Source organism: Stegodyphus dumicola, chromosome X2 (genome assembly GCF_044657685.1).
Source record: "Stegodyphus dumicola isolate Sdum_Otavi_A_Nest chromosome X2, ASM4465768v1".
Lineage (NCBI taxonomy): Eukaryota > Metazoa > Arthropoda > Arachnida > Araneae > Eresidae > Stegodyphus > Stegodyphus dumicola.
Genome location: NC_140781.1, coordinates 3,082,050 through 3,109,702, shown reverse-complemented (window position 1 = coordinate 3,109,702; position 27,653 = coordinate 3,082,050). Strand labels below are relative to the sequence as shown.

The following is a 27,653-nucleotide window of genomic DNA, read 5'->3' as shown; positions in this document are numbered from 1 at the left end:
ATTAGTAAGTAACTTTGAATGCAGTAACAAAATAAAATAATTATCAGTTTAATTACTTGAATTTCTCAAGAACGTGCGTATGGGGTACTACTAGTTCTCCGTGCTCTAGATGCATTTCAAATAATTTAAAACTTAAATTTTATAAATAAATGTTACAATTATGTATGTTGATTTCTATAATAATGCAGCTGTATTTTAAAAATATTAACACATTTTCACTGTTAACTACACTCAGATATTTTATTTATAGGTTTCCTTCCTGCTATGGAAACAGCTTCTAGGGGCAATTATGGTTTGATGGATCAAATTGCTGCGCTTAACTGGGTGCAAGAAAATATTGCCCAATTTGGAGGAGATCCAAGAAATATTACTTTAGTTGGTCATGGGTATGGAGCTTCTTGTGCGCACTTGCTTCTGCTCTCACCGATGGCTAAAGGTGTGATTTTTGTGTACTTATTTTGATATAATATGTGTATAAATAATTATATAAGCTTGAAATTATTTTCCTTCATCAGGTAAGCATTGGTTGACTATCCGTGAAAATATTTTATAGCTGAAGCTCAATATTGAGTTTATTAGAAGCAAACAATTTTGTTACACTATTCAAAGCAGGAATAGTTGTGAATTTTGCCTAGGATGGCAGAAGTTACATGTTAATACCTTTTTTAGCATATAGAAAATGGATATTTAAAATATAATGAGGGTGCATGCTATTCAAAATTCAAATTTCCGTGCTTAAAGAACCTAAGAAATTTCTGAAAGGATTTTAAATTCTTAAAGGTTCATATTGTTGTCTTTTTGCACCAAAGAGATAATAGTATGCTGTATAAACAAACCGTTCAGACGGTAAAGTGTTTATTGACACTGACTGCCATACCGAAGGACCCGGGTTCGAATCCCACAGAAGGCATGGATGTAAGTTGTCTGTCCGTTCATAGGAACAACTGTGGCCCAGTGTTAGGTGCCTTCATAATAAATTGACCATAGCTTCCGGCATTAGTAGTGGCCAGTTTCTATAATGGCTAGTACCCGCCACTGGAAACAAAATATCAGTCTTTCGGCATCAGCATCAAATTTTAAAGGGCAACTGGGTAAAATAAAATACTTTATGAACTATTTCTAAAAGCGATATGATGTTTAATTATAGTAGATTATAATATGCATGAAAGCAATAAATTGTAGAATCAAAATGCTTCTCAATTAAATCCTACCGGTCCTTCAGATCAAATATACATTTACTTTGATGCCAGAATTTTTTTTCTTTGCTAGGAAAAGAAATGACTTAACGTATCAACATTTGTATACTTGATTTCTATTAAAGAAGCATTTCCAATGGATAAATAATGATTCACTTAACCAATAAAAAATAACTGTCTTATGTATCACTAATAAGTTTTCTTCTAATTTCTGTTTGTCGAATGTAGTAGGAGAATTTAAATGTCACACACGTTCTTGTTCTTCTTCTTTTGGTGTTAATAGCTTCCTGTAAGTACAGGGTGCTTATACCTAAAGTTAACTTGCACAAACCTATACAGAGCTTGTTCTAACTTATGTTGGAGAAATTTTTGAGAGGGAATAGTCCAGAGGAAAAAGAAAAATGCATAAAATGTAATAATAGTTCATACTTAGACAGCTAGATGACACTCTGCATGCAATATAGAAAGAACGTTATACAATAGAGGAATATTTTAAAACGCTGTAAAGTCACCCTTCACCATGCCTTTAGCTAGGAAAAATCATGATTTACAAGAAAAGTTTTTTTTTTTAAATCAGAATGACAGTAATAGTTTATTTGCATAAAGACATTATCGATATTTTAAGCCTTGCGAAAACGACGTATATCAAAGAAGGGTTTGAAAAACGTATTTACTAAACTTGCAGTGGCTGGGCCTTTTGGTGTGTTACAAGTAAGAGGCCGAAAATATATTTCAAATTAACTGTGGAAGATCTTGATCTTGCTTTGGCTTACAAAGCGTCATTTGCCAGATTTTCTTCTAACCCTACCAGCGGCTAAAGGGCTAAGACAGCTGAATACTGGGAGCTCGATCCCAGGCAACTGGGTTGGCTGCACGTTGGTTTTTGTGGTTTTCCGCATGTATAGAGTAAATACTTGCCTCTTTGTTTAGAAAGTTCTATACAAAGTCATCTCTACCCTTAGGCAGATATTACTGATGTGTTTTTCAATATTCAAAAAACATAACCCTTTATTCTTTGACTTGTGCTCAAGTGGTGCCACGAAATTTTTCTATTTCTTGGTCTACAGTACAAAGAGATCTGTGAACCATTTCAAGATCATATCCGTACAAGATCCGCACGGTTTGAAAGCTGTACTCTGATGACCCACATCACCACACTGATTTCTATGCCGGTATTTTAGCGGGAACAGTCGTTGGTAATGCATGCCCCTGGAACATTTTGTGTTTCATGCGAAGTGCATTTTACCTTAGTGAAGTGTATACTTATAACTGTTACATACGGGACATTACAAGTGTGTAGCATAATTAACCTCTGCTCTTTAATTAAGCGAATGTCCGGTGTGGGTTTGCTGCTGTTTATTCTTAGTGTTTACTCTTGGCTCCTTTTTCTTTGAGGAGAATGCAAAGATAATGACAGAGCCTCTTAAAGGTGTAAAATCATAAGTGTATATCAATACAAAACTCTGCAGCACTCATTCCTTCGGATAAGTTGGTCTCCTCCTTCGTAGAAGCTGGTGCCTCAAACCATATTGTCCAACAAGTAAAAAAATTTATCTGTGCTCACTTTGAAGATAATCGAGCAATTTCGAGAAGTATTCGAATGCCTGGAATTCTCATTCCCCTGACTTGAATCTATGTATTTGTGTGGATTTCTGAAAGGAGTTTTTTTGTGTTGCAAAACTTAAGAGGATCACGATACCAAATGTTGGAGAATTATTCAGAGAAAACTGTTTAAATTACTTTTCTTCACTATTGCCGCAGTAGCCCTGAAGTAAATATTAATATTTTGATTCTGGCGTGGATTAATAACCTAGAAGAGGATAAATGATAAATGTGACTTATCCATGTACATATAGTACCGAAATAGAACGCGTAATATTTTTCATATGCAAAACACGTATTTATTAATAACATTAACGTTTATGTATTAATTTAGATACATATTTGGTCACAAAAATCCAGATAACACAAGTCACGTAATAACATTCACGAATCTTCATAGAAGAACAGGACATTGAAAGAAGTAATAACTTGAATTATTGCAAAAGTCATTAATTAAATTTTGGCGTCATGCTTGCAGAATACTACAAGACTTGAAGGAATAAAAAATGTCTAGTTATTTTTTAAGAAAATGCGCTGCTTGGTAAATCTTATTCACAGGTATGAAAATAAGCTATTATACGAAGAAGGACGAGGACTTCAGTGCTCAAGAAAATAGTAGCGCTGAATTTGTGTGGATCGAAAAGTTGTTAGACATTTATTGCTGCCTTTATTCACGTGTTCAAGCATAACAACTATAGAAGGAAGAAAGAGAAGAGAGGGAACTTCAAAACCTGTCTATTTATAGTCTTTTAGTCAACATCCGTAGCAATAGTTGAAATGAATTTCTGAGTGAAAATGGGAGGGCTTGCCTTCACAATATGGAAGAAGTAGAATGTCACAATGTGGATTTTACGACATGAAGTTCCGTTTTGCAACTTGTGATTTTTATATTACAATATGAACACTTGCTTACTTTTTTCGTTAATTCTAAACACATAAATAAGTATTTGCACACATTGTCTCTATTTGCGTAAACGTTGAGCAAAATTTTCATTTTCACCAATATTATCTCTAGCTATAATAAAAATCAGTTTCCGTTTCTAGTTCATTCTTTAAAATATAAATATTTGCTTTAAAATTTCCATTAGATGACGCCGTTGCACAGAGTAATGAGAATGAGTAACAGTAATGTAAGGTTCAGATTTTTGCATTTTCAGCCAGAAATCTATGCAAAAAATGTATTAGTTTCTAAATTATAATATATAATTGTTATATATTATAATGTGTTATATAAGGAAAATATGAAGACTTTGGCTGATCAAAGTACACCAAAAAGTGTGTAATAATAGAATTTTCAAATAATTAGTGTTCTCTCAAAGCACCACAAGTAGTTTGGAGGCAATTATTGTAGCAAGGACTTTCAGAAAATGAATAGCAATAACATAAATGGACTGCAGAAATCTCGTAACTATTCATTAACTCTAAAATAGTAGTTCAAGTTGCAATCGTCTTTCTACATTCCAGCTCCAATTACTTGGGTATCGACGCAGAGGATTGCTGTGGTATCGATTTTTCGCATTATGAAATGTTGCCCAATTAGTGAATTGTAGATCGTAACGTCTGTAGAAAAAGAGAAAATAAGATTGTCGTGGGTTTCATGCTTTTTAGAAGATTTAATGATTGGAAGAACCATCGAATTGAAAAACATAAATAAAAACATATTCTGCGATAAGGCATACTAGAAGTTCAAGAATACTGCCCTCCTATCTGCAAATAAATAAATGTATATGTATATATATATAAAAGACCAGCAAATTTTATTACTTTTTAAATCCCCGAACGTAAGAAACCCAAAATTTAGAATAATATTAACTTGCTTTTTTATGGAATTAGAAAGTGTTAGAAAAAAATTGAGGGAGAGTAAATGCACGACTGCTAACAACTATAAATTTTGTAGCTTTAAAAATATCAGGTATGAAGGACAAAATTTTCAAACCTGAAAATTATTTTCATATATTCTATAATCAATAAATACGTTCTAAAAGATTCTCTTACGAATAAAAACTTGGTCACTAGCTTGGTGATTAATTAATTATAGCAAAGGATCAAGGGCCTTTGTTTCTAACGAAGCATTTTACAAAAGACCTTTTAAAGATAAATAGCTTGGCTTAAATTTATTTACAAAGAAAAAGCAAAATCTTCCGTAAGTCTCTGAATTCGTCTGAGGAAGAAATTATACTATTCAGCGGTTTTAGTCTTTAAAGACTATTACTCTAAAAAGTATAAAAAGCGATTAATTGGAAGACGGATTAATTATGCTTCATTTATTTGATTTTTTAAAAAAATTACAGTTTAAAATTTTTGTTTACTAGCATAAAGCTTACAGCATTTGAGCTAATTTGATTAATACACTTTAACAAAATTCATGCCAAGTTCTCATAGGACGAGAAGCTGTACCAATGCAGTTTTTAAGAAGTAGACGAAAGACGTTTGAACATGGTTATCACTAACAAAGTGGCTACTACAAAACGTTATAGTTACTTGTCCTCGTAAGTTTCTTTGTTAAACTCATGAAAGTTCATAACTTCTGCTTACTCCATTTCAAGAAGAATGCAACACATTATTTTTATTTTGGAAAACGCAGTTTTTAATTATTTTAATAGCTTTAGAAGCTATATTTTAAATGTCAGTCCCCTCCCAGTGTCTTGGATAACCTGCTTAATTAGTCACAATTGCTCCTGTAAGCAGAGGAGAACCAATAAAGACCAAAATTATTTTCAATCAGTTTCAATCAAATCAAAAAGTTATTTTCAATACTCTATACGAAAAGGAAAAAAAAAATACAGAATAAATGCTAAAACTCCCTGCATATCTATCCATAATTTGGAGTAAGTAGTTTTCATTCACATTAAGAGATTGGATGGGAAAAATTCACATTTGAAATTTTGTATTTATTTTCCTTTGTTCGTCAAATTTGTATTTTATTGATTTAAAACAGAAAGTAAAACATATTTGCCTTTAAAATAAGTTTATAAATGAGGAATGTGTTTAATCTTATTTTCCCTGTCTTAAAAGCCATATCATTAAGTGCTTTTTGTGAAACATTTCGATTGACTTATTGTTTGAAATCTTATGACGTCTTTAACATTTTAACATTCCCAAATTTTCTTATAATTTAACTAACTAGCATAATTCAAAGTACTTCGATTTCGAATAAAATAAACATTTTAATGTATTTTGAGAGAAAACTAACATGGTAAACGTTTTACAGAAGTAAATTATTAATGTAAATAATTTATTCTTTAAGTATTCTTTAGATGTTTTCTTTAAAATTAACTGTAAATAAGAATTAAGCCTTTGGCAATTATTAAAGCCCGTGTTTCTAAGAATATCTTATTGTGTCTATTGTGTTTCAGATAATCCTGAAATGTAGTTATTTTTCCATACCTTCGGAAAGTTTGTCGATTTTTGTATATAGCATTGTGTAAAAGATATTATCTAAGCTTATTTTATTATTATTGTTATTAGAAGGTATTAAAATTTAAGGAATAAAAGAACGAAGTATTGAAACGACATGCTTAAATATAACATTAGACAAATATGAAATTCATTTATTTTCAGATGTTTAGAAACCGAATAAATAGACTTACGTTACATTTTTACATTTCTTAGAGAGATACTTTCTTTTATTGATTTTAAGTCTATCGAAAATTAAGCATGAAAATTTTTTATTGAACGTTATAAATAAATTGCTTTGTCTAAATTAAAAAAAAATATTATTTCAAAGTTTGTAAAGTCTGAAGCTAAGCCATATCATGCTAGTTTCTTATTCAAAATAATAAATTTGTAAATTATTCACCTTCAACTCTGTTATCTTTCGAAAAATATTTTGTAGAAGTTCATGAACATAAGAAACACTATTTCCGCTTAAGCTTTATTTCTTATTTCAATTTAAGTTAAATCAATTGCACGTTTGAGTGAGCACATTTGATATTTATGCTGCATAAGGAATTTTTATCGACCAAACGAATTGTTTTTATAACTATATTAATAAATCATAATATATTTCGTACAAATAAAAGTTCTGTTCTGAAGACTAAATGTTTTATTTTGTAACACCTATAAGCTTCCCCAAATATGACCACGAATTTAAGTATCATTTTAGTATAAAAGTCTTTCCTAAATGTCATAATGACGTAGAAATAGTTACAGTTTTCTGATATCACAATAATGTTTGTAAACTTTAAATAACGGAATGATTCACAATGTATTTATATTGTTAATAATAAAATGCCTGTGTTTCTTCCAACTGAAATATATTTGCTGACGACGAACAAGAAGCAATAGCAGCTGAAAAAAAGGCTTGCAACAATAACCTTGATTTAATTATGCTAGTATTGAAATGGACTCTAAAACATAACACTTTCAAAGCCAGACTTAACAAATATTGGAATATCATAAAACATGTAAAGGGTTAATGTACTGCAAAATACATATTAATCGACAATTTATCAGATTATTTAAGTGCACTGAAATATGCATGCCGATGACGAACAAGCAGCAGCTTAAAAGCGGCTTGCAACAATATCCTTTATTTTAATATGCTAGGGAGGTTCGAATCCCGCGAACGGGCTGGCTGCATGGGTGTTTTCGTGGTTTTCCCCATGTGTAACGTGTATACGAGCCAGTTTTCCTTAGAAAGTCTTCCACGAAGGCATCCCTCCCCATAGGCAGATAGCCCTAGTGTGCTTCGCCATAATTAAATACACCAACACCATTTAATATGGCCCACCAGTGGCCGAGCGGTAAAGACGCTGAACACTGGTAGTTCGGTCTGAGGTTCGAATCCCGCGAACGGGCTGGCTGCATGGGCGTTTTCGTGGTTTTCCCCATGTGTAACGTGTATACGAGCCAGTTTCCCTTAGAAAGTCCTCCACGAAAGGCATCCCTCCCTTTAGGCAGATAGCCCTCGTGTGCTTTGCCATAATTAAATACACACCATTTAATATGCTAGTATTGAAAAAAACTCTAACACATAACACTTTCAAAGCCAGACTGAAAATTATTGGAATATCATAAAACATGCAAAGGGTTAAGGTTTTGAAACACTATGAATTTTAGAACAATTTATAGAATTATATTTTTTTTTCCAATGGCAGATTGTGAACAGTTACAGTGTAACACAGTCAATTAATCTATACAAGGCCAGATGTTGTGGTCTCTTTATTATGAAGGCACTTAATAGGTGGGCCACTATCGCCTCCGAAGGACGAACAGTTACAACCATGCCTTCTCCGGGATTCGAACCCAGGCCCTTCGGTATCGCAGTCAGGCTTCCCTAACCACTATACCGTCTGAGCGGCATTTATAGAATATTGTATTAGGAAAGTAAAATTTAGCACTTTTCTCACAAAAACAATCTGTGAAAATTTTATTTCTTACTTTATCACAAAAAGCTGATTTCAGTAAATATTAAAAAATATAATAAATAAGAAATACAAAATTTACGTACATGTGACCAGTAGTTCCTGAGGAAACGTATAGACTTTAATAAAACCACCTTTGGAGGAAAACTCATTTTTATTTAAAAAACCTTATTTATCAAAGCATTCGATAAAAAACTAAAACTAGATTTTTATAGTTCTAATTTTCATAGAGATTAAAGTTTGATACTTTTAGAAAATTAAGAGTGTAGAGAATCTGAAAATAAAAAAAAATTCTAAATTACTATTTTTTGAAGAGTTTTGGCTTTCAACACCACTTAATGTATTGAAAAATACATATTTATCGACAATTTATCACATCCGTATACTACATATCGGATGTACGTATGATACGAATTCGTAGAAAAGTAGATTAGGTAATTTTGTATATTTTGATTCTGAAAGCTTTCAAAATTATGTATGCCTTCGATTTAAGAAACCAGACGAAACTGTAGAATATCATGCTTAATGCTCAGAAGCGCAGCTAGTTTTTTAAATGGTTAATACTTTGGATTATAACATCTTCAAATCTTTACTGCTGAAATGAAAGTACGCATCATGGGAAATCTATTTCTTTAATCATTTATTTTTTTCTAAAAATGAAAAAAGGAGCAGATACGAAAAGAAATGTTATCCATTTAATCAATCATAATGAGAATTACAGATATCAGTGTAAATTCTATAATGTCTTATGTCCTTTTAAAACAGATTTCGAAGATTTGTATGTGTGTAAATTTTTATGTCCATGATCAGTAAGATATTAACGAGACCAGTATGTGCTCCAAGGCTATTGTTTCAATCTATCTGACAAATAAAAATATTAATCTATTGCTTACACTGCATATACGTACAAGCAAAGGTGTTAGTAAGCTAAAAACAGAGAAAGAGGGAATGGATATATCCCCATTGGCTTCTTTAATATTTAATATTTATTTATTCTTAAACCTAGCACCATCGATCACCATGTTCATAGGAATAGTATCTAAAATTCTGCATATATATTGGCATATATTATTTAGAAATTTCTTTTGCCACTATTATCTTAAATGCAAACATACTTTTCTCATGCACTTGCGCAAAATAGTTAACCTTAATTATGTCTGTAGTGCATGCATACCGAGAACTCTCCTCTCCTCTTCTTCAAATATTTTACCACATCACCATACCACTACTGCTAATATTCAGATTTTCGCAACGTCCTTGTACAACACCTATTTAGATGGATATTGTTCCAAAAAAATGAACCCTCAAATGAAATACTTTTCGCTGAACGAAGTTCTATTCATTAGAATTGGAATCGATTAAAAGCTTCATCAGTTAAAAGTTCAACATTATATTTGCTTTCTTTATGTAGCAATTAACTGCTGAAATAATGTATTTTAATATTAGTATAATAAAAAACTGTAGCATCGTCAACAATACTCACGATTTTTTTGACGATACTCACGATTTTTCACGATTTTTTCTGAGGGAGGCACAAATCACTTGCACTCTGGGTAAACTCTGTCTTATTGTAAAACATAGCTGCTTGTTTACTATTTTTTATTAACTACCTTAATGTATACGCCCCTAATATACGGCATTACTAATGATTTCTGAGATCCCAGGAATGTTAATTATTTTCTAGCTAACGTTAAACAATAGTAGCGCATTAGAAATAATTGTATTTTAGTATTCTAGAGCAGGCCATACAATTTAAATGAATCAAATATAAAGTAGTTTTAATTTTTGAATGTTATTTTTAATCTTGGAAGTATTTTAGAGTTACAAAAATGACATTTTTGGCTTAATAAGTTTTCTTGTTCTATTATATAATATTATAATATGAAAAGCAGTTAGAAGCCTCACCATCAATATAATACATCGTCTCACGAAGATTAAAGTGGAATGATTTCCAAATAATTACGTGAAAGAACAACCTTTGCTAAAACGATCAGAATTTTGATATCCTTATTTTTATGCAGATGCCGCCCAGATATGAAAGTGGTTAGTGACTCTGACTGCCGTGCTGATGGGCTCAGATTTGAATCCCCTGTATTGATGAACGTTTATCCATCCTTTCATAGGAGGCAACGGTGGTTTACCTATTAGGTGCCTCCATAATAAAGTGACCACCGCTTTCTACCTTAGTAGTGGTCAACGCTAATAAACGGCTGATGCTCAGCATTGAAGCACAAAAATGCTTAATAAAAATTCTGGCCTCATGGTTGTTTCTAATTGTGAATTTTTTGACAGGAAACGTCTAGAAAATAGGGATACAGCGGTAAAACAATTTTATTGTGAATAAAGGAACTTTTCTTTGCTTTCTGTGAATTCTGTTGAAACACAGAGAAAGGTTTCTGCTCCTTGATGAGACACGAGCCAAGTGGGTTGCCTAAGGATTGAATGTGAGCTTGGAACAGGGATTCCTTATCTAAAAGTGTGGAGATGAAGGTTAAAATTAATTTCTTTGCAGGAGGTAAACGGATGAGGTAGCTTTGAGAAAAAAAGGCTTTACTTGGAACATGGCGCCATCTATTATTTAATTAGTCCTTGGACCATTATCAAAGTCGAGTGAACATACGTATTATTGTCTTGAGAGACGTTTAGTCAGGCCATGGAATAATCTCGGAAAATTTCCCACGGCGAATGAGATGAAAAAAATACACTACTCGTCTTTCTTGGAGCGCTGTAGAAAATATATGCTGCGCCTAACTTTAATTGCTACGTGGTTATAATTGGTTCGGAAAAGCTTATGGTGGACTGTGAGTGACCAAACAAATTCAAATGAGGTGAGGTGACACCAGGGAATTGCTTTTAATTTATAATTAGGTTAAATAGTAAAGATTTTTTTCGAAAAATAGGGGGAGAGGTTTTTGGGTGGGGCGTGGTTATCTTTGGATTTACTTTGCGCTGGATGTGGAGTTAAAGAAAATGAAAAAGGGGAGAAAAGAGAGAGATAATGTGGGTGATAATTATAGAAAGGTTTGTAGTATTTTTATATGGAGGAAGAATATTTTATTGGATATGACTTGGAAAGCCAGAAGTCTCGTTTTGACTTGATTTATTAAGTTACAGGAAAGTAGTGGAGAGTTATCTGCCTACGGGGAGGGATGTCTTCGTGGGGAGACTTTCTAAAGGAAACTGCCTTGTATGTATATGTACGTTACACATGAGGAAAACCACGAAAACGCCCATGCAGCCAGCCCGTTGGCCGGGATTCGAATCCCGAATCGAACTACCAGTGTCACCGACTTTACCTGTCGTCTGCTGGTGGGTCTATTTTTGAATTTAGAAGGGCCTCACTTCATCTAACTGATAGATTTCTAAAAACTGGATTGACGGAACGAATAAACTGACCAAAATTGCTTGATCTGAATCTCAAACAGAATTTATGAAAATTCTTGGAAAAGCTGTTTCATGAAGAATGTCTTCTCCTAAAGATATCAAAACGTATATTAGCGGAGGAGTGAAAATTACCCTCCTCAATCTGCATTTCACCATCGTACTGAGAATATGAATTTACGTTCTGACAATTCTTATATACATGGGGTGAGATATATATTGCCCATTGCTGTCAAAAGTATACATTTGTTTCACACATATTTACTTTTTGATAAAGTTTCGTTGCATTTTTGTGCTTTGTGTTTTTAAAACGAAAACTGAAATCTTACCTTTCATGTCTAAAATTCTGAATGTTTTTATTGGCAGTAAATTAACCTTGAACTAATACTGTGTGTTTTAAGTCGTTTTATTGCAACGTTTCATAGAAAAACAGAACTTGAAAGAAAATTGGTTTCCTTTCGTTATTCGTGAAAAGAGCCGATCACCTCAATACAGTCCATGCGAAGTAGCAGAAGGCGAAGACTTTTAATTTTAAAAAAAGAACAGGATACTTATGCATATGTTTGTGTGTACAACATACAGGGTGATCAGCGAATAAGCCCTGATTTCAAAATTAAATATCTCTACAACAAAAATCGATAGAATTATGCGGTAAACTGTACATTTATTAGCAAAACTGTAAAAATGGTGTACAGAAATTTAGAAAATTCAGTTACGAAAATCGTTAACAGATGGCTCTCTGCACTGAAAACTCTTTCCTGAAAGGAGTAAAAAAAATTAGTTAAAAAATAAAGTGAAGCAGCCTGTGCAATCAAAATACAACTTTTTCAAAATGTTCACCGTTCGGAACAAGCGTAAACGAAAAATGAAATTTGATATCACGTCTTGCAATGTCCGGACGGAAATGGAATCACATGCAACACCAACAACGATTCAAGCTCATCTAGAGTAGCAGGATTATTTCGATAGACAGCGTCACTCAATGCGCCCCACAGAAAGAAGTCACAAGGACTCAGATTGGGAGAATATGGAGGCGAAGCTATTCCTGTGTCAGTAAATTGAGGATAATCTAACGCAATTACTCTATTCCCAAAGTATTCATGAAGAAAGTGAAAAACTTTATTTGTTCGATGTGGTTGAACCCCATCTTGCAGGAACCAGTCAATACCTGGTCGATTCTCCAACGCTAGTTGAGTGCTGACAAATTGTTCCAAAATTGTAACGTAACGTTCAGTAGTTATCGTTTCTCGCGCGAAAAAGGGTCCGATAATGCCTCTGACGCATACCGCAGCCCATGCCATAACTTTAGGCGAATGCAGTGCTTTTTCTTCATACAAATGAGGATTTTCGGTACCCCAAAATCTCCAGTTTTGTTTATTAACGATTCCATTCAAATGAAAATGTGACTCATCTGTGAACCAGATGTAGCTCATATCAAATCTGCCGTTGTCGATCATTGTTAGAATCTGATTCGTGAAGTCAACCCTTTGTTGCACAGCTTTCATGGGTATGGCCTGATGACTGGATTTTGTATGGAAACAGCCGTAGGCTATTTTTAAATATTTTTTGTGTGCTCGTGTACTTCAACTTCAAACCTGTCTCTGATGCAATACGTCGGATGCTTTTCCTAGGATTTTGCTGAACAAATCTAGAAACTTTGGCTCCATTTTCAGGGGTTACTATAGTTTGCTTAGGCCCAACATTTCCCTTTCGATCATCAGTCACGCTGCCAGTCCATTCGAATTTCGCGAACAGCATGCGAATGGTTTTCGCATCGGGTCCAACTGGAACATTGAATCGGTTTCGAAAACTGCGACGTGTTGCCGTATGACTGTGTTCTAATTGGTGAAATTCCAGAACCAAAATACACGTTGTTCAATGGAATACATTATTTCACTTTCTATGCTAGCCTCTTTTCACTAGCCAACAGTTGTACTGATCACTTTCGACTTCGAAGCACATTTTAAAGGCTATTGATAGGTCATTGCGATTAGAGCGCCATATGTTAACGAATTTCACAACTAAATTTTATAAACTTTTGTACACCATTATTACAATTTTGCTAATAAACGTACAGTTTACCGCATAATTCTATCGATCTTTGTTGTAGAGATATTTAATTTTGAAATCAGGGCTTATTCGCTGATCACCCTGTATCTACTGGTACATTAGGAGCAAATTCAGAGTAACTCTCTTTGGGTAGAAGAGATTGTTTCGATTTCATTTTCGGTATTTCTATAGATGTAGTTCTGCACGTGGTCACGAAAGTCAGGAATGTGTAGCTGATCAAAAATGTGCAAACTGTCATGCCGATCATCCAGGATACTCATGAAACTGCCCTAAGTGGAAAGAAAGAAATACAGCATATTAAGACTCCTATCCTCAAGAAAAATCTCCTATCCTGAAGCTAAGAAACTTTTTAGCATGGGCCAGTCAAAAGCAAATGTCTCCTATGCACAAGCCACTAAATCATATCGGTCAATAAGTACACAAACATCGCATAGCAAACAGAAGAAGGCACTTGAACAAAAAACAAATGACAAAGAAAAAGTTTTTCCTCTACCTCCTCCCAAACAAGCAATAGAAAGTAGAGAAATAAAAACACAAGAAACAGAGAGTTCAAAAACGAAAATCAAAAGCTCAGAAAAGAGAAGCTCAAGCCGAAGCTCTATTGAAGGGATCTTTTCAGACTATATCGAATCTGAGATGGAAACAGATGGAGGCAGAGATCTCTCGAAAAATGTTCTACCTCACAAAACAAAGAAACAGCATCGAAGGAATAAACCTTCCTAATGGCTACTCTCATTTCGTGGAACTACCGGGGCTTCTATCAGGGTATTGATGGCATTAAGCAACTTATTAATAAATATCGACCTATTTGTATAGCGATACAAGAGACATTCCTCAAACCTGGTAATTTTGCAAAGCTACGTAGATACTCGATGATAAGAAAGGATAAGACATTCAGTGAACGCGCAAGTGGTGGTGTCTGTCAACTTACCTCAATTAATTAATTGCCCTTCGAGTGCTCTCCCTTTGGATACTCCTCTCCAAGCAGTTGAAGTACAATTGAGCATTCGAACACTACTATTTGCAGTATTTAGATTCCGCCTAATGAGAGCATTAATTTAAGAGATTTAGAGGATCTTATTGCCCAACTACCAGCTTCATTTATTCTAGTCGGTGATTTCAATGGACACAATCCCTTGTGGGGTAGTAAAGACACAAGCCCACGAGGAAAGCAAATTGAACAGCTACTCCACGACCACTGTCTCTGTATCCTTAACAACGCAGAAAGCACTTATTTTCATCAGCCAACAAGGACCTTCCATTCCACTGACCTTGCTATTGTTTCTCCTCAGCTTCTGCCATTTTGTTTCTTTAATGTCGAGAATTATCTATATAATAGCGATCATTTTCCTATTATCATAAGCATTACAGGAAATAGGAGTGTTTTTATACCTAGAACACCACGCATTTTGTTGGACAAAGCCGACTGGGACTCTTTCATATATTGTGCTCTTTTCACTGAAGAAATAGTAAAGAATGTGCACATTGATCAGGCTGTGAAGATCGTTACAGATAAAATTATTCAAGCAGCTGATATATGTATACCAAAAACGTCGGTAAAACAGCCAAAATACCCAAAGCCTTGGTGGAATCCTGAATTCCAGGATGCCATCAGAAAACAAAGGAAAGCTTGGAGCATTTTTCGGCGATATCCTTCAGAATCAAATCTTATAATATTCAAAAGGGCTAAAGCAAAAGCTCGGCTGGTGCGAAGGAAAAGTCAGAAGAATTCTTGGATCTCGTATGTATCTTCGATTAGCTCTTCGACTTCGAGTAAGAAGGTCTGGGAGAGAGTCCGGAAAACGTCCGGTATCTACAAAGAGCACACACGTTCCATTTTAAAGACAAGTGGTGAAGCAGTTACTAGTAGGGAAGGAATTGCCAACGCTATTGGACAGAGTTTCTCAGCCGTCTCACACAGTTGTAACTACCTTCTTGAATTTCTTTCTGCAAAAACGTGCATTGAAAAACAACTAATTAATTTCAAATCTCCCAATACTGAACCATATAATCAGGATTTTACTGTGCTTGAACTGAAAAGAGCTCTGTTGCAGACAAAAAATTCATGTCCTGGTCCAGATGATATTGCCTATCCTATGCTGAAACATCTTCCTTCCAAGTCATTGGCAGCCATCTTCTTTCTCTTTAATAGAGTATGGAAGGAACAAGTCTTTCCAAATGTCTGGAAAACAGCTTTTGTCATCCCCATTGTTAAACCGGGAAAAGACCCTATTAATCCGTCAAATTACAGCCCCATCGCTCTAACTAGCTGCCTCTGCAAACTCTTTGAAAAGATGGTCAACACTCGTCTGGTCTATTATTTAGAGACAAATAATTGTATCTCCCCTTATCAGAACGGTTTTAGAAAAGGAAGAGCAACTATCGATAATATCCTACTCTTAGAAACAGGTATCCGTAGAGCGTTCGTTAGAAGAAATCATTATGTTTCCATTTTCTTTGATATAGAGAAAGGCCTATGATACCACCTGGAGATACGGTATCCTTCGTGACCTATATAGCAATGGTTTACGAGGAAACATGCCGATATTCATCAAACATTTCCTAAAAAAATCCAAAAACATTCATTCGGAAGTTTCATGTGAAGATAGGTGATACACTTTCTGACATGTTCCATCAAGAAGAGGGCGTTCCGCAAGGAAGTGTATTAACTGTTACATTATTTAGTATAAAAATTAACTCTATTTTAAAACAACTGCCTCCAGCAGTCCAGGGTATGCTCTACGTCGATGACCTGCAAGTTAGTTGCCAGGGAGAAGACCTGAAAGACATTGAGTGTAAACTGCAGACATCTCTCAAAAGAATTGTTAAATGGTCGCAGGAAAATGGTTTTAGATTCTCTACTCAAAAGCCTGTGTGCGTACATTTCTGTCGAAAGAAAATTCCTCACCCTGACCCCGAACTTTATCTGCAAGATGTGCTGATTCCTGTAGAAAAGGAAATAAAATTCCTAGGAATGATATTTGACCATAAGCTTACGTTCCTTCCCCATATTACCTATCTAAAAAAGAAATGTTTAAAAACTATGAATATTCTGAAAGTACTGTCAAATATTTCTTGGGGTGCTGATCGAGGCCCAATGCTTCTTATATATAGAGCTCTCATTCGTTCGAAACTAGATTATGGATCAATCATTTATGGGTCGGCAAGGCCTTCAGTATTAGCCAAACTTGATCCGATACATCACCAAGCACTTCGGATATGCACTGACGCCTTTAGAACTTCTCCAGTGGAAAGCTTATATGTGGAAAGTAATGAGACCTCCCTGCGGTTAAGACGTGAAAATCTTTGTTTTAAGCAAGTCTTATCACAAACCGAAAATTCTACGCGGTCAAAATTGCTTAATGACCAATACTCCCGTTTATATCAGGCACGACCATCATGTGTCCCATCTTTCGGCTTGCGGATGAGTGCTTTGGTGAAGTAGTATAATTTGTCTAATCTAGATATACAGGTGGAGGATTTTTTTTGGAATTCTTCCCTGGGAGGATTGGAGAATCCATTCTCTGGATACTTTTCGACACTGGAGTAAATCACAAACTAGCGAAATCATCTACAAGCAGATTTTTTTTAACATAGAAACAAATATAGGAAATATATCCCTCTATATACAGACGGATCAAAATCCCAGGATCATGTTGGTGCCGCTTTCGTCACAGAAAAAATAATAGTAGGGGTTCGATTACATACAGTTTGCTCTGTGCTTACTTCTGAGCTTAGTGCAATCCATCTGGCTTTGACTTACCTTTCAAAACAAAAGTACATAAAGTTTATTATCTACACAGATTACATGAGTGCCTTAACAAAAATGACAAAGTATATAACAAGCTGATAAATGTAAAACCCACCATTGGATACTGGCCGTGTATGGCTAATAGAAGGGAGGATGTCCTCTTGACTCGACTGAGAATTGGCCATTGTCGCCTGACCCATGAGTATCTTCTGAAGGGAGAAGAGAATCCCAGCTGCCCAAACTGCAATGCAGATCTGACAATCCATCACATCTTGGTGGAATGCCAGAGTTTTCATTATTTTCGCCAAAAACATTTTAATTGTTCAGAACTGGACTTAGGAAATTTAATTGGAAAAACACATCATCGCAATTTGTTTCTGTTTTTAAAAGACATTGGCTTTTATAATAGACTTTAACCTGATTTTTAAAAAGATATCAGCGTTGATCATAGATTCTAATCTGTCTCTTTTTACCTAAGCTGGAAGTTTTTACAAATGACTAATTGCATTGTTACCATTTGTCTGGCGCAGATAACCTTGACAGGTTTTGTGCCAAATTACAATAATCCAATCCAATCCAATCTATAGATGTATATGCATGGATTCAACTAGCTTTCTTCTGCAATTCTGGGAAATAGAATAAAATCGAAACTGGGAATGAAATCATAACAATCGATGAGAGAATTGTACTTCAAAAATTGACGGCATAAATCCTTTTAGCCTTAGCTTTCAAATATAAACTTTTTAAGCTTGTGAAAGTATTTCTTTTCTAAAATGCTTAATGAAATACGCATGTTGATAATGCAATTTAATTGTTAATTTCTAAACAAATATTTTATTTTTTGAATTTCGATTTATTAGGATTAGGATTAGGATTATTAAGTTATGACAAAGCGCACGAGGGCTATATGCTTAAAGGGAGGGATGCTTTCGTGGAGGACTATCTAAGGAAACTGGCTCATATACATGTTACACATGGGGAAAACCACGAAAACGCCCATGCAGCCAGCCCGTTCGCGGGATTCGAACCTCGGACCGAACTACCAGTGTTCAGCGTCTTTACCGCTCGGCCGCTGGTGGGCGAATTTCGATTGAAACGTGCATATTGTGTTATGAAATAGTTTTCAGAGTAAAGCTGAAATATTAAATTTCATTCTTAGTGTTAACTAAATTTCATTAGTTATCATTCAGTCTTCATACAATTAATCAGGCTAGCTCCCTGGACATGTTTATGATTAGCACTCTGTGGAACATGAATCCCAGTAATCCATATAGCACAATATTTCATAAAATAAAATCTAAACAATATTTAAACTGTCCTAAACTGATTTTATTTTCAAATTACTTTATTACACTCATGTCCATAAATTAAGGATAATGCAAAATCAGGCAAAGGAAGAGTTAGAAGTAAAACAAATTTGACTTATTTGTAAAGCTTATTTATTAAACAAAAGGTAAAGAGCAAAAAAAAGATGCTATATGTTTGATATTATTAAAAAAATTAGCGATTTTTTCTCCCTGGAGCAAATTACAAAAAGAACCTGTTTACAAAAAACCAATATTACATGGTTGGTATGATTGTTAATACAATGTATATCTCCCAGACGAAGCAATATAGTCCGTACAACGCCTAGGCATGCTGAGTATGAAATTATCGATCTGATCTTGGGGGATATTACACCACTCAAAACGCAATGCTCTCCGAAGTTCCGGTAGACATGTAGGAGGAGGTTGACGGGCTGCAACTCGTCGGCCAAGCATGTCCCACACGTGCTCTACTGGATTCAAGTCCGGTGAGAATGCTGGCCAGTCCATACGGGTGATATCCTCCGATTGAAGGCTTTCGCTTACGATGTTTGCACGGTGAGGACGGGTGTTGTCATCCATAAACACAAATTGTGCGCCCATGGCGCCCCGAAACAAACGTACATGTTGTTCCAGAATGACGTCCCGATAGATTTGGCTTGTCATTGTTCCAATTTGAACATGCAGGTTAGTTCTGGAACCCAGAATAATTCCACCCCAAACGAGCACACATGCACCACCGTAACGGTGTCGTTCAATGATGTTTTCTTGGTGGTAGCGTGTACCTGGAGCTCTCCATATGAAAGTCCGGCCAGAATCAGACTGTAAGCTAAACCTGGACTCTTCGGAAAACATCACACAAGCCCACTGTTGCGGTATCCACAATGCATGCTCTCTACTCCAGGCTAACCACAGGAGACAGTGAGTTGCAGTAAGTGGAACGCATCTGACAGGTCTACGAGCATATAGACCAATCTGCTCTAAGCGTCTGTACACGGTCTGCCTCGAAATTGTCGTACCAGTGACTGAAAAGAGCTGACGAGACAGGTCTGAGGCTGTGCTCCGCCTGTTTCTTTTGGCAGTAACTGCCAAATACCGGTCCTCATTTGGCGTTGTAACTCTGGGGCGACCTGTGCTGTAACGTCTACTCACATTACCATCATCTTTGAATCGTTACCAAAGCCTGGTGATGACACTCTGGGCAATTCCAAGTTCGTCTGATACTTCCAGTTGGGTACGCCCACATTCCAGACGGCCGATAATTCTACCACTAAAAAATCATCCAAATGCGTCTTTTGTGTCATAACTATTCGGTTATTCCACTAAAATGCTTATAAAGCGCCTGCGAACAATTTTAGTTCTTTGCCTGTATTCCTTATATATCACTCTCTTACACTCTCGTCATTGTGATGTACCATCGGTGTCATCTGGATACTTCCTGAAATTTGCATATGATTCTTGAAGATGTGTGTTGTGATTTTTCAGGTGATATATTTATTTTAGAGTTCGATTTCCTCGTGACTACGAATTATCCTTAATTTATGGACATGAGTGTAATAAGAATGCACTTTTTAAATTAAATTGAAGCTTACACAAGAAACGTGTTAAAATGTTCTCTGTCATGGATCTTATGTTGATTTGTAATATGCCTGAGGTAAAAGGATATTTTAAACTAATTCTTTATAGTTTCAAAGTAAATATTTCAATTATAAAACAAAAGCAGGCAGTTATTTAGCTAAACCATGCTGAAAGTTCATAAAGATAACTTTAATTTAAATTATTTTGAGATTACTTCACAACTCTGGCATATATGGAGGTCCCGACACATGGCTATCATACGTATTGGATAGGGTTCGATTCCCAGTACACGTGTAGAGCTATGAAAATAATTTCTCTTCTGGAATAACGTTTATAGGCCACAATTTTCAAGAGGCTTAAATCTCCTAGCACAGATCACAAAAATACTAGCCAGTTTCCCATAGGAAGCCCTCTATGAAGGCATCTTCCCATAGGAAGATAACCTTTGAGTGTTCTGATCATTTCTTTAAAAAAACAATCAAACGGCATTTAAAATTCGCCAGCTTGTATTTTACGTGCTTTTAACGGGAGATAAGGAAGTTGGGCATGAAATATTCGAACTCCATTTTTCTGCAACATTTAAAATCAATAATGGGAGGGCAAATACTCATTCTTCATTTACTTTGTGGAAATAAAATAACCCAAATGAAACGCCGTCTTGCTTAATTTTATATAAAACACTTGTTTCGGCCTCCAGAGCTCTCTGCCTGTCTGTTAGATATTATTTCGCAATGCGCAGATTGTAAGCGCAGCTCGCATTTTGTTCTTAAAACCGCTAATTGTAACTCTGTCGTTTTTACTTTGTGCTGTGTTGTGTTCGAAAGTTCAAACTACCGAATAAAGGTTAATTTACAGTCCACTCGCATTGATGTATTCTTAGGTTTATTAATTTAAAGTTAAGATACCGCTTCGCTACATTATTTGGTCGTCCTACGCCGGAGCTTCGAGAAAAACCCGCGCTTGTGAATAAGAATTCTACGTGTTCATATTGGTGTTGATAATGCAATTTCGGTTTAGAATTCTCAAGAGTTACGCAATGGATATAGTGTTCGAGGTGAGTGAAATAGTTAACGCATTTTAATTGCATTTGAGATTTCGTTATTTATACTATTTTTGTGTTTAAAGTATTAGTAAAATCGAGAATTTAGAATATTTTCAAAATGTCAGATATAGAAAAAAAGCGAAAGAAGATTTTGAAAACACAGTTAACGAAATTCATCGAGAGAATAGATTATGATAACTTAGATAATGCTGAAGCTGAATTAATCTTAGAAAAATGTAAAATCTTTAAGGAAGATTTTAAATCTCTATTTAGAGAAATTTATACATATTGTGAGGATGATAAAATAGACACTTTCGTTGAGGAAGAACAGTCGATTTTAGAGAAATTTGAGGAGGTTCACTTAAAAATTATTCGTAAGTTAAAGATTTACAAGGTCGTAAATGCAAATGGCGATAAACCTGTCATACCTGAATCAATCTCTGAAAGTTTAAAGTTACCGAAATTATCTTTACCCACATATAGCGGAAATTTAACTGAATGGATAACATTTAAAGATTTATTTAACGCTAGTGTTCGCAACAATACAAATCTATCTGGAGCTCAAAAATTACAATATTTAAAGAGTTCTTTGAAAAATGATGCTTATCGCATTATTCAGTCAATCACCATAGCTGATCACAATTTCAGTATTGCTTGGAATTTACTAGAAGAGAGATTTTCTGATAAGAGAGAACAGATATTTTCTTTTATTAAAAGAATTCTTAACGTTTCACAAATACAAACGGAATCTGCATCATCGATATTAAGTTTAGTAGATAATGTAAACGAAATAACTCGCTCATTGGAAATATTAGATCAAAGGATAGATAATTTTAGTGATACTTTGCTGATGTATATTATTTTGCAAAAACTTGATGTTTCGACAAAGTTGTGGTGGGAGCGTCAATTAAAAAAAGACGAAATACCAAAGTTGAATGACTTGATAGAATTTTTGAAGAATTACGCTAGAACATTACAGAACAGTAAACCTTTAATTAGTAAAATGCATAAATCAGATAAACCAGTGTATAATAGGGTTACTTCTCTTATTACTAATTCTACTTGCTTATTTTTTAAAGAAGACCATTTTTTATACAGGTGTTCTAATTTTTTAAATTTACCAGTGCAAAAACGAATAGAGTTTGTTAAGACTAATAAACTTTGTTTTAATTGCTTGTCTAATGTACATAAAGTTAAAAGGTGTAAGAGTGCAAATACCTGCAAGCATTGTTTTAAGCATCATCATAGCATTTTGCATTTAGAAAATAATTTCAGACCAAAAAATGCATCTAGATTCCCTTCACCGGAAGCACAAGTGTTTGTTCCGAAATCGCAAATTAAACCAGAAAACAACTTGAGTGAGGTTTCTCCAACTGTTTGTGCAAACAACTATGAAAATCAACATTTTGGAGCTCATGCTGATGGTAAACGTAGTCATGTACTTTTGTGTACTGCTTTAATTAAGGTTCCAAACTCAAAAAATGAATTCCTAAATTGTAGATGTTTACTAGATTCAGGTAGTGAAAAATCATTCATTCGTCGGAAAACAGCTATCAATTTAGGATTGAGCATAAAGGATTCGAAGATATTAGTGTCATGCTTAGTTACTTTTAATACAACTACTACTGGAGAAGTTGAGTTGTTTTTTACACCTCATTTTAATACTAATTACAGAATTTCAACGTCCGCTTACATAATAGACAAAATTACAGGAAACATTCCAAGTGTAACATTACCTTTGAATTTATATGAAAGTTTCGAAGATTTAACTTTAGCAGATCCTACATTTCATGAATCGGGAGAAATTTATATTTTACTTGGAGTTAATGTATTCCTTACTTTAATCAACGGCGAGGTAATTAAAAGGGGCAAAAATCTTCCATTTGCATGTTGTTCTAAGTTAGGATGGGTAATTGTTGGAACTACACATTTTGAATTCCCAAACCGTAAGCAGGTTTCAGTCAATACGCTAAACGTAAACACGGAGGAATTAGTTAAATCATTTTGGGATTTGGAACAAATTCCCACATCGAAACCTTTAACTAAAGAGGAAAGATTGTGTGAAAATCATTTCGTGGAAAATCACGTGCGTAGTGAAAATGGTCGTTACTCAGTAAAACTGCCATTCAAGCCTAAAAGAAATGAGTTGGGTAATTCCAGACCATCAGCCTTTCGCAATTTTCTTAGTCTAGAACAAAAATTAATAAAAACTCCTGAAGTATATCAAGAGTATAAAGACTTCATGTCCGAATATTTATCACTTGGACACATGGAAGAATTATCCGATGATAATTTAGACAAAGTAAATTTTCATTATTATATACCTCATCATCACGTGCTAAAAGAATCCACTCTTACCACAAAACTACGCGTCGTTTTCAATGCTAGTGCCAAAACTACATCAGGGATATCGCTTAATGACACGCTAATGAATGGTCCCAAGGTGCAAGACGACTTATTTACTATTCTTTTGAGGTTTATATGCTATCCCATAGCCATTACTAGCGACTTATTGAAAATGTATCGACAAGTTCAAATTCATGATGAAGATCGCGATTTCCAAAAAATATTTTGGAGAGATGATCCATCGAAGACGATTAAAACTTATAGGTTGTGCACAGTTACGTACGGCACTACTTCCGCTTCATACCTGGCTACTGGCGTACTCAAACAACTAACAATTGACGAAGGAACTAAATTCCCAAAGGCAGCTGAAATAATATTACACAATTGTTATATTGATGATGTCCTATTTGGTTCAGACACAGTAGAGGACGCAGTAGAGTTAATTTCACAACACAACTGAGTGAACTTTTACAAAAAGGTGGCTTTCAATTGCATAAATGGTGTACAAATGATAGCTCGATTTTGGAAACTGCTTTGAGTGCTCGGAACTCAAATTCTTCATGTACAGTAGTTGATACTATATCAATAGAATTATTGGGTTTGGAGTGGTATCCAACGCAAGACGAGTTTACTTGTCACTTAGGAAATCTCGAAAACAGAGAGTGTTCTACTAAAAGAATAATTTTATCTTCTATTTCGAAAATCTTTGATCCACTTGTTTGGTTAGCACCTTTTATAGTTGCAGCAAAAATCTTGCTTCAAGACATATGGAAATTACAAATCTCGTGGGATGATCCCTTGCCAGATGAAATCAATCAAAGATGGAAAATCTATTGTGAAGATATCGCAAATCTTGAATGCATTCATATTCCTAGGAGAGTATTATTGCCCAATTTACAAATGTAGAACTTCATTGTTTCTGTGACGCATCAGAGAAATTTTACGCCGCAGTGATTTATTTAAAGTCTTCAAATCATTCTTCAGTTTCGGTGCAGCTACCAACATCAAAAACTCGCGTAGCTCCCCTGAAAGTAATCTCTATTCCTCGTTTAGAACTCTGCTCTGCAGTTCTATTAGTGCATTTTGTTCAAGCTGTGCAGAATTCATTGCAAATTCATGTTGACGATATTTACACATGGAGTGATTCAATGATAGTTTTGTCCTGGATACAATCAGAGACAACACGCTGGCAAACCTTCGTAGCCAACCGCGTTTCAGAAATTCAATCAGTCTTACCTTCATCACATTGGAATCACATAAAAGAGCACGTTACAGGTTTATATATAAACATATGTTACGGTGAAACACCGAAATATGGAGAATGTCGACTTTCACCGGTGAATGTCAACATTCACATAGTCTCTTGGTGTATGTCCGAAATATTTTCCAAATACTCTTATTTCTGACTTACACCGGTCAATGTCGACATTCACCATGTACTAATGGTGAATGTTGAACATATAACAATATTATATTTTCTTCTCCGTAATTCAGTCGCGAATAAACGCACTTGAGACTTGAAATAAGAACTTAAGAACATGAGAACCTAAAACACACAATGCACTCAAAATGAGAAAGGAAAATAATAGAAGTTGAAAACTTACTTAATTATAACAGTACGTTCTAAATGAGAAAATAAAATAACAATAATAAAAAACTTACTAAATTATGTGATTCAAATTTTATTTATTGCAACAACTTAAACTATTATGGCACTTTATGACCTCTCTTTTCGACTTTCACCAGAGCATATCTGTGATTGTCGACATACACCGGTGAGGGTCCGAATATACAAGAATGTAGTAAAATATTCGGTCTTTCACCGACGTATTTGGTGAATGTTGATATTCTCCGGTGAAAGTCGACATTCTCCAATTTTGTTCTTTCACGGTAACATATGTATATATATATATATATATATATATATATATATATATACAGGGTGATTATAATTAAAGTTTAAGTTTCAAAACGCTATAAAAAAAACCACTGATGGAAATGATGTGAAATTTGAAAGGAATGTTATTGAAGAAGGCGGAAAGCGTATGGCAGAAGAAAAAATTTAGTTTCAAAAGTTAGCAACAGATGGCGCTGTAAGCGGGAGAATCACGACGAGAAACGAGAAATGATTCGTAAAACAACGGGTTAAGGTGGAAGTTACACATTAAAACGCATTGACAAATTAGAATTGTTGAATAATTTTATTTGCATGACTGTACATATCACATCGAAAGGGACAAATCGGTTTCAAGAGTTTTGCGGCGACATACCGCATAAGAACCATTCATCAAAGCAGTTCGGAACTGTCGCGAGACTGGCGCAAAACATGTTCAATATGGTGTCCACCGTTGTGTGCAACATGTTGAAAGCGACAAATAGCATGTTCCACAACGGATCGCAGTGTCTCCGGGGTGATGTTCAGAATGTGTTGCGAAATGCGTGCCTTTAATTCCGCTAAATTTGCAGTTGGAGCACAGAACACAACACCCTTCAGATATCCCCTCAGCCAGAAATCACACGGAGTAAGATCAGGCGATCGGGACGGCCAGGCTGTAGGGAAATGACGGCTGATAATTCGAGCATTTCCGAAATGGCGCCTCAGAAGCTGCTTCACGGGATGTGCAATGTGCGGAGGAGGGCCATCTTGCATAAAAATGATTTCATCCACACATCTATGCTGTTGCAGAGCTAGAATCACGTGGTTGCGCAAAATCGACGCATACCTCTGACCAGTGACGGTTGCGATAACAGGACCGGAAGCACCCGTCTGCTCGAAAAAATATGGTTGTAGGATGAATGATGCCGTAAAGCCACACCATACCGTGACCTTTTCAGGATGAAGTGGTACGGGGTGCGTTGCCAGTGGATTTTCTGTTGCCCATATTCGACAATTCTGGGTATTCACGTATCCTATCAGATGGAAATGGGCTTCATCTGTCCACACAATTTTCCACGACCATTCATTATCCACTTCCATGCGAGCCAGGAATTCTAACGCAAACGTCTCCCTAGCTGTCAAGTCAGACGGAAGCAACTCCTGCACATGGCCAATTTTGTACGGATAGCATTGCAGGATGTTTCGTACAATTTTCAGCACCGCGCTCGTAGGCCTGTCCAATGTTCAGGCAATTTCTCGTGCACTGCACGGTTGCACACCACCGGCCGACCCCTCTTGTAATGCTGTGGCCACTTCTTCAACTACCGTCGAATGCACTCGTTTTCTCCCTCTACCAGATTGCACATCAAACGAACCTGTCGCTTCGAATTTTTGCATCATTTTCTTTAGACCTACGACACTCATTGGACCAACGCCTTCTTTTATACCCTTCAGTGTCCTAAATTTTTGCAGAGCTACTCTTGCACAATCATCATTCTTGTAATACAGCTTTACCAGCAGACGCGATCCTGCAGTGAAACAACCATGGCGAACGTCTGAGACGCGAAATGAGGAACAGCCTGGTACCTGGCGGCTTTATAACACTGAAATTTAACTAAAATTTTAATTTACGTCTTCTTCCGCTTGCAGTGCCATCTGTTGCTAACTTTTGAAACTAAATTTTTTCTTCTGCCATACGCTTTCCGCCTTCTTCAATTATCATTCCTTTCAAATTTGACGTCATTTTCATGAGTGGTTCTTTTTTTATAGCGTTTTGAAACTTAAACTTTAATTATAATCACCCTGCATAAGGGAACGATAAATATTGCATTTGTTTACTGATTTCATTATCAGTGATAATAAAGTATAACTGTTGAAGTAAAATATTGGGCACATTTTTTTGACAACCATCGATTAAGGAATGCCAATGGTACTATTTTCAAACTCTTTGCCAAATGCAGTTATTCGTATTGGGTGAGTAAGAATTGCTTTTAAAATTGGTGAATACGGACATTTTTGTCGAGAGAAAAAAACATGCGCTCGAGAGATGTTTCTTTTCTACTTTTTTATTCAGTGTGTAAGGCCTAAGGTTTCATTAAAAAAAACTATTATTAACATTTTTGTTATCTTATAATTTATCA

General features: G+C 35.2%; 1 protein-coding gene across 5 annotated transcripts in view; it reads left to right on the top strand.

Annotated features, from left to right (window-relative positions):
* The window catches only part of LOC118200014 (neuroligin-4, Y-linked-like), a 986,473-nt gene that overhangs the window by 617,022 nt on the left and 341,798 nt on the right, over positions 1–27,653 (top strand). For all 5 annotated transcript variants that reach the window (XR_015039134.1, XM_085809618.1, XM_085809619.1 and 2 more), the window contains exon 3: positions 251–436. Coding sequence is in view for 4 of the 5 variants with exons in the window: in XM_085809618.1 (XP_085665744.1) it covers positions 251–436 (186 nt within the window). In the remaining variant the exon portion in view is untranslated. The remainder of the gene's footprint in view (positions 1–250; positions 437–27,653) is intronic.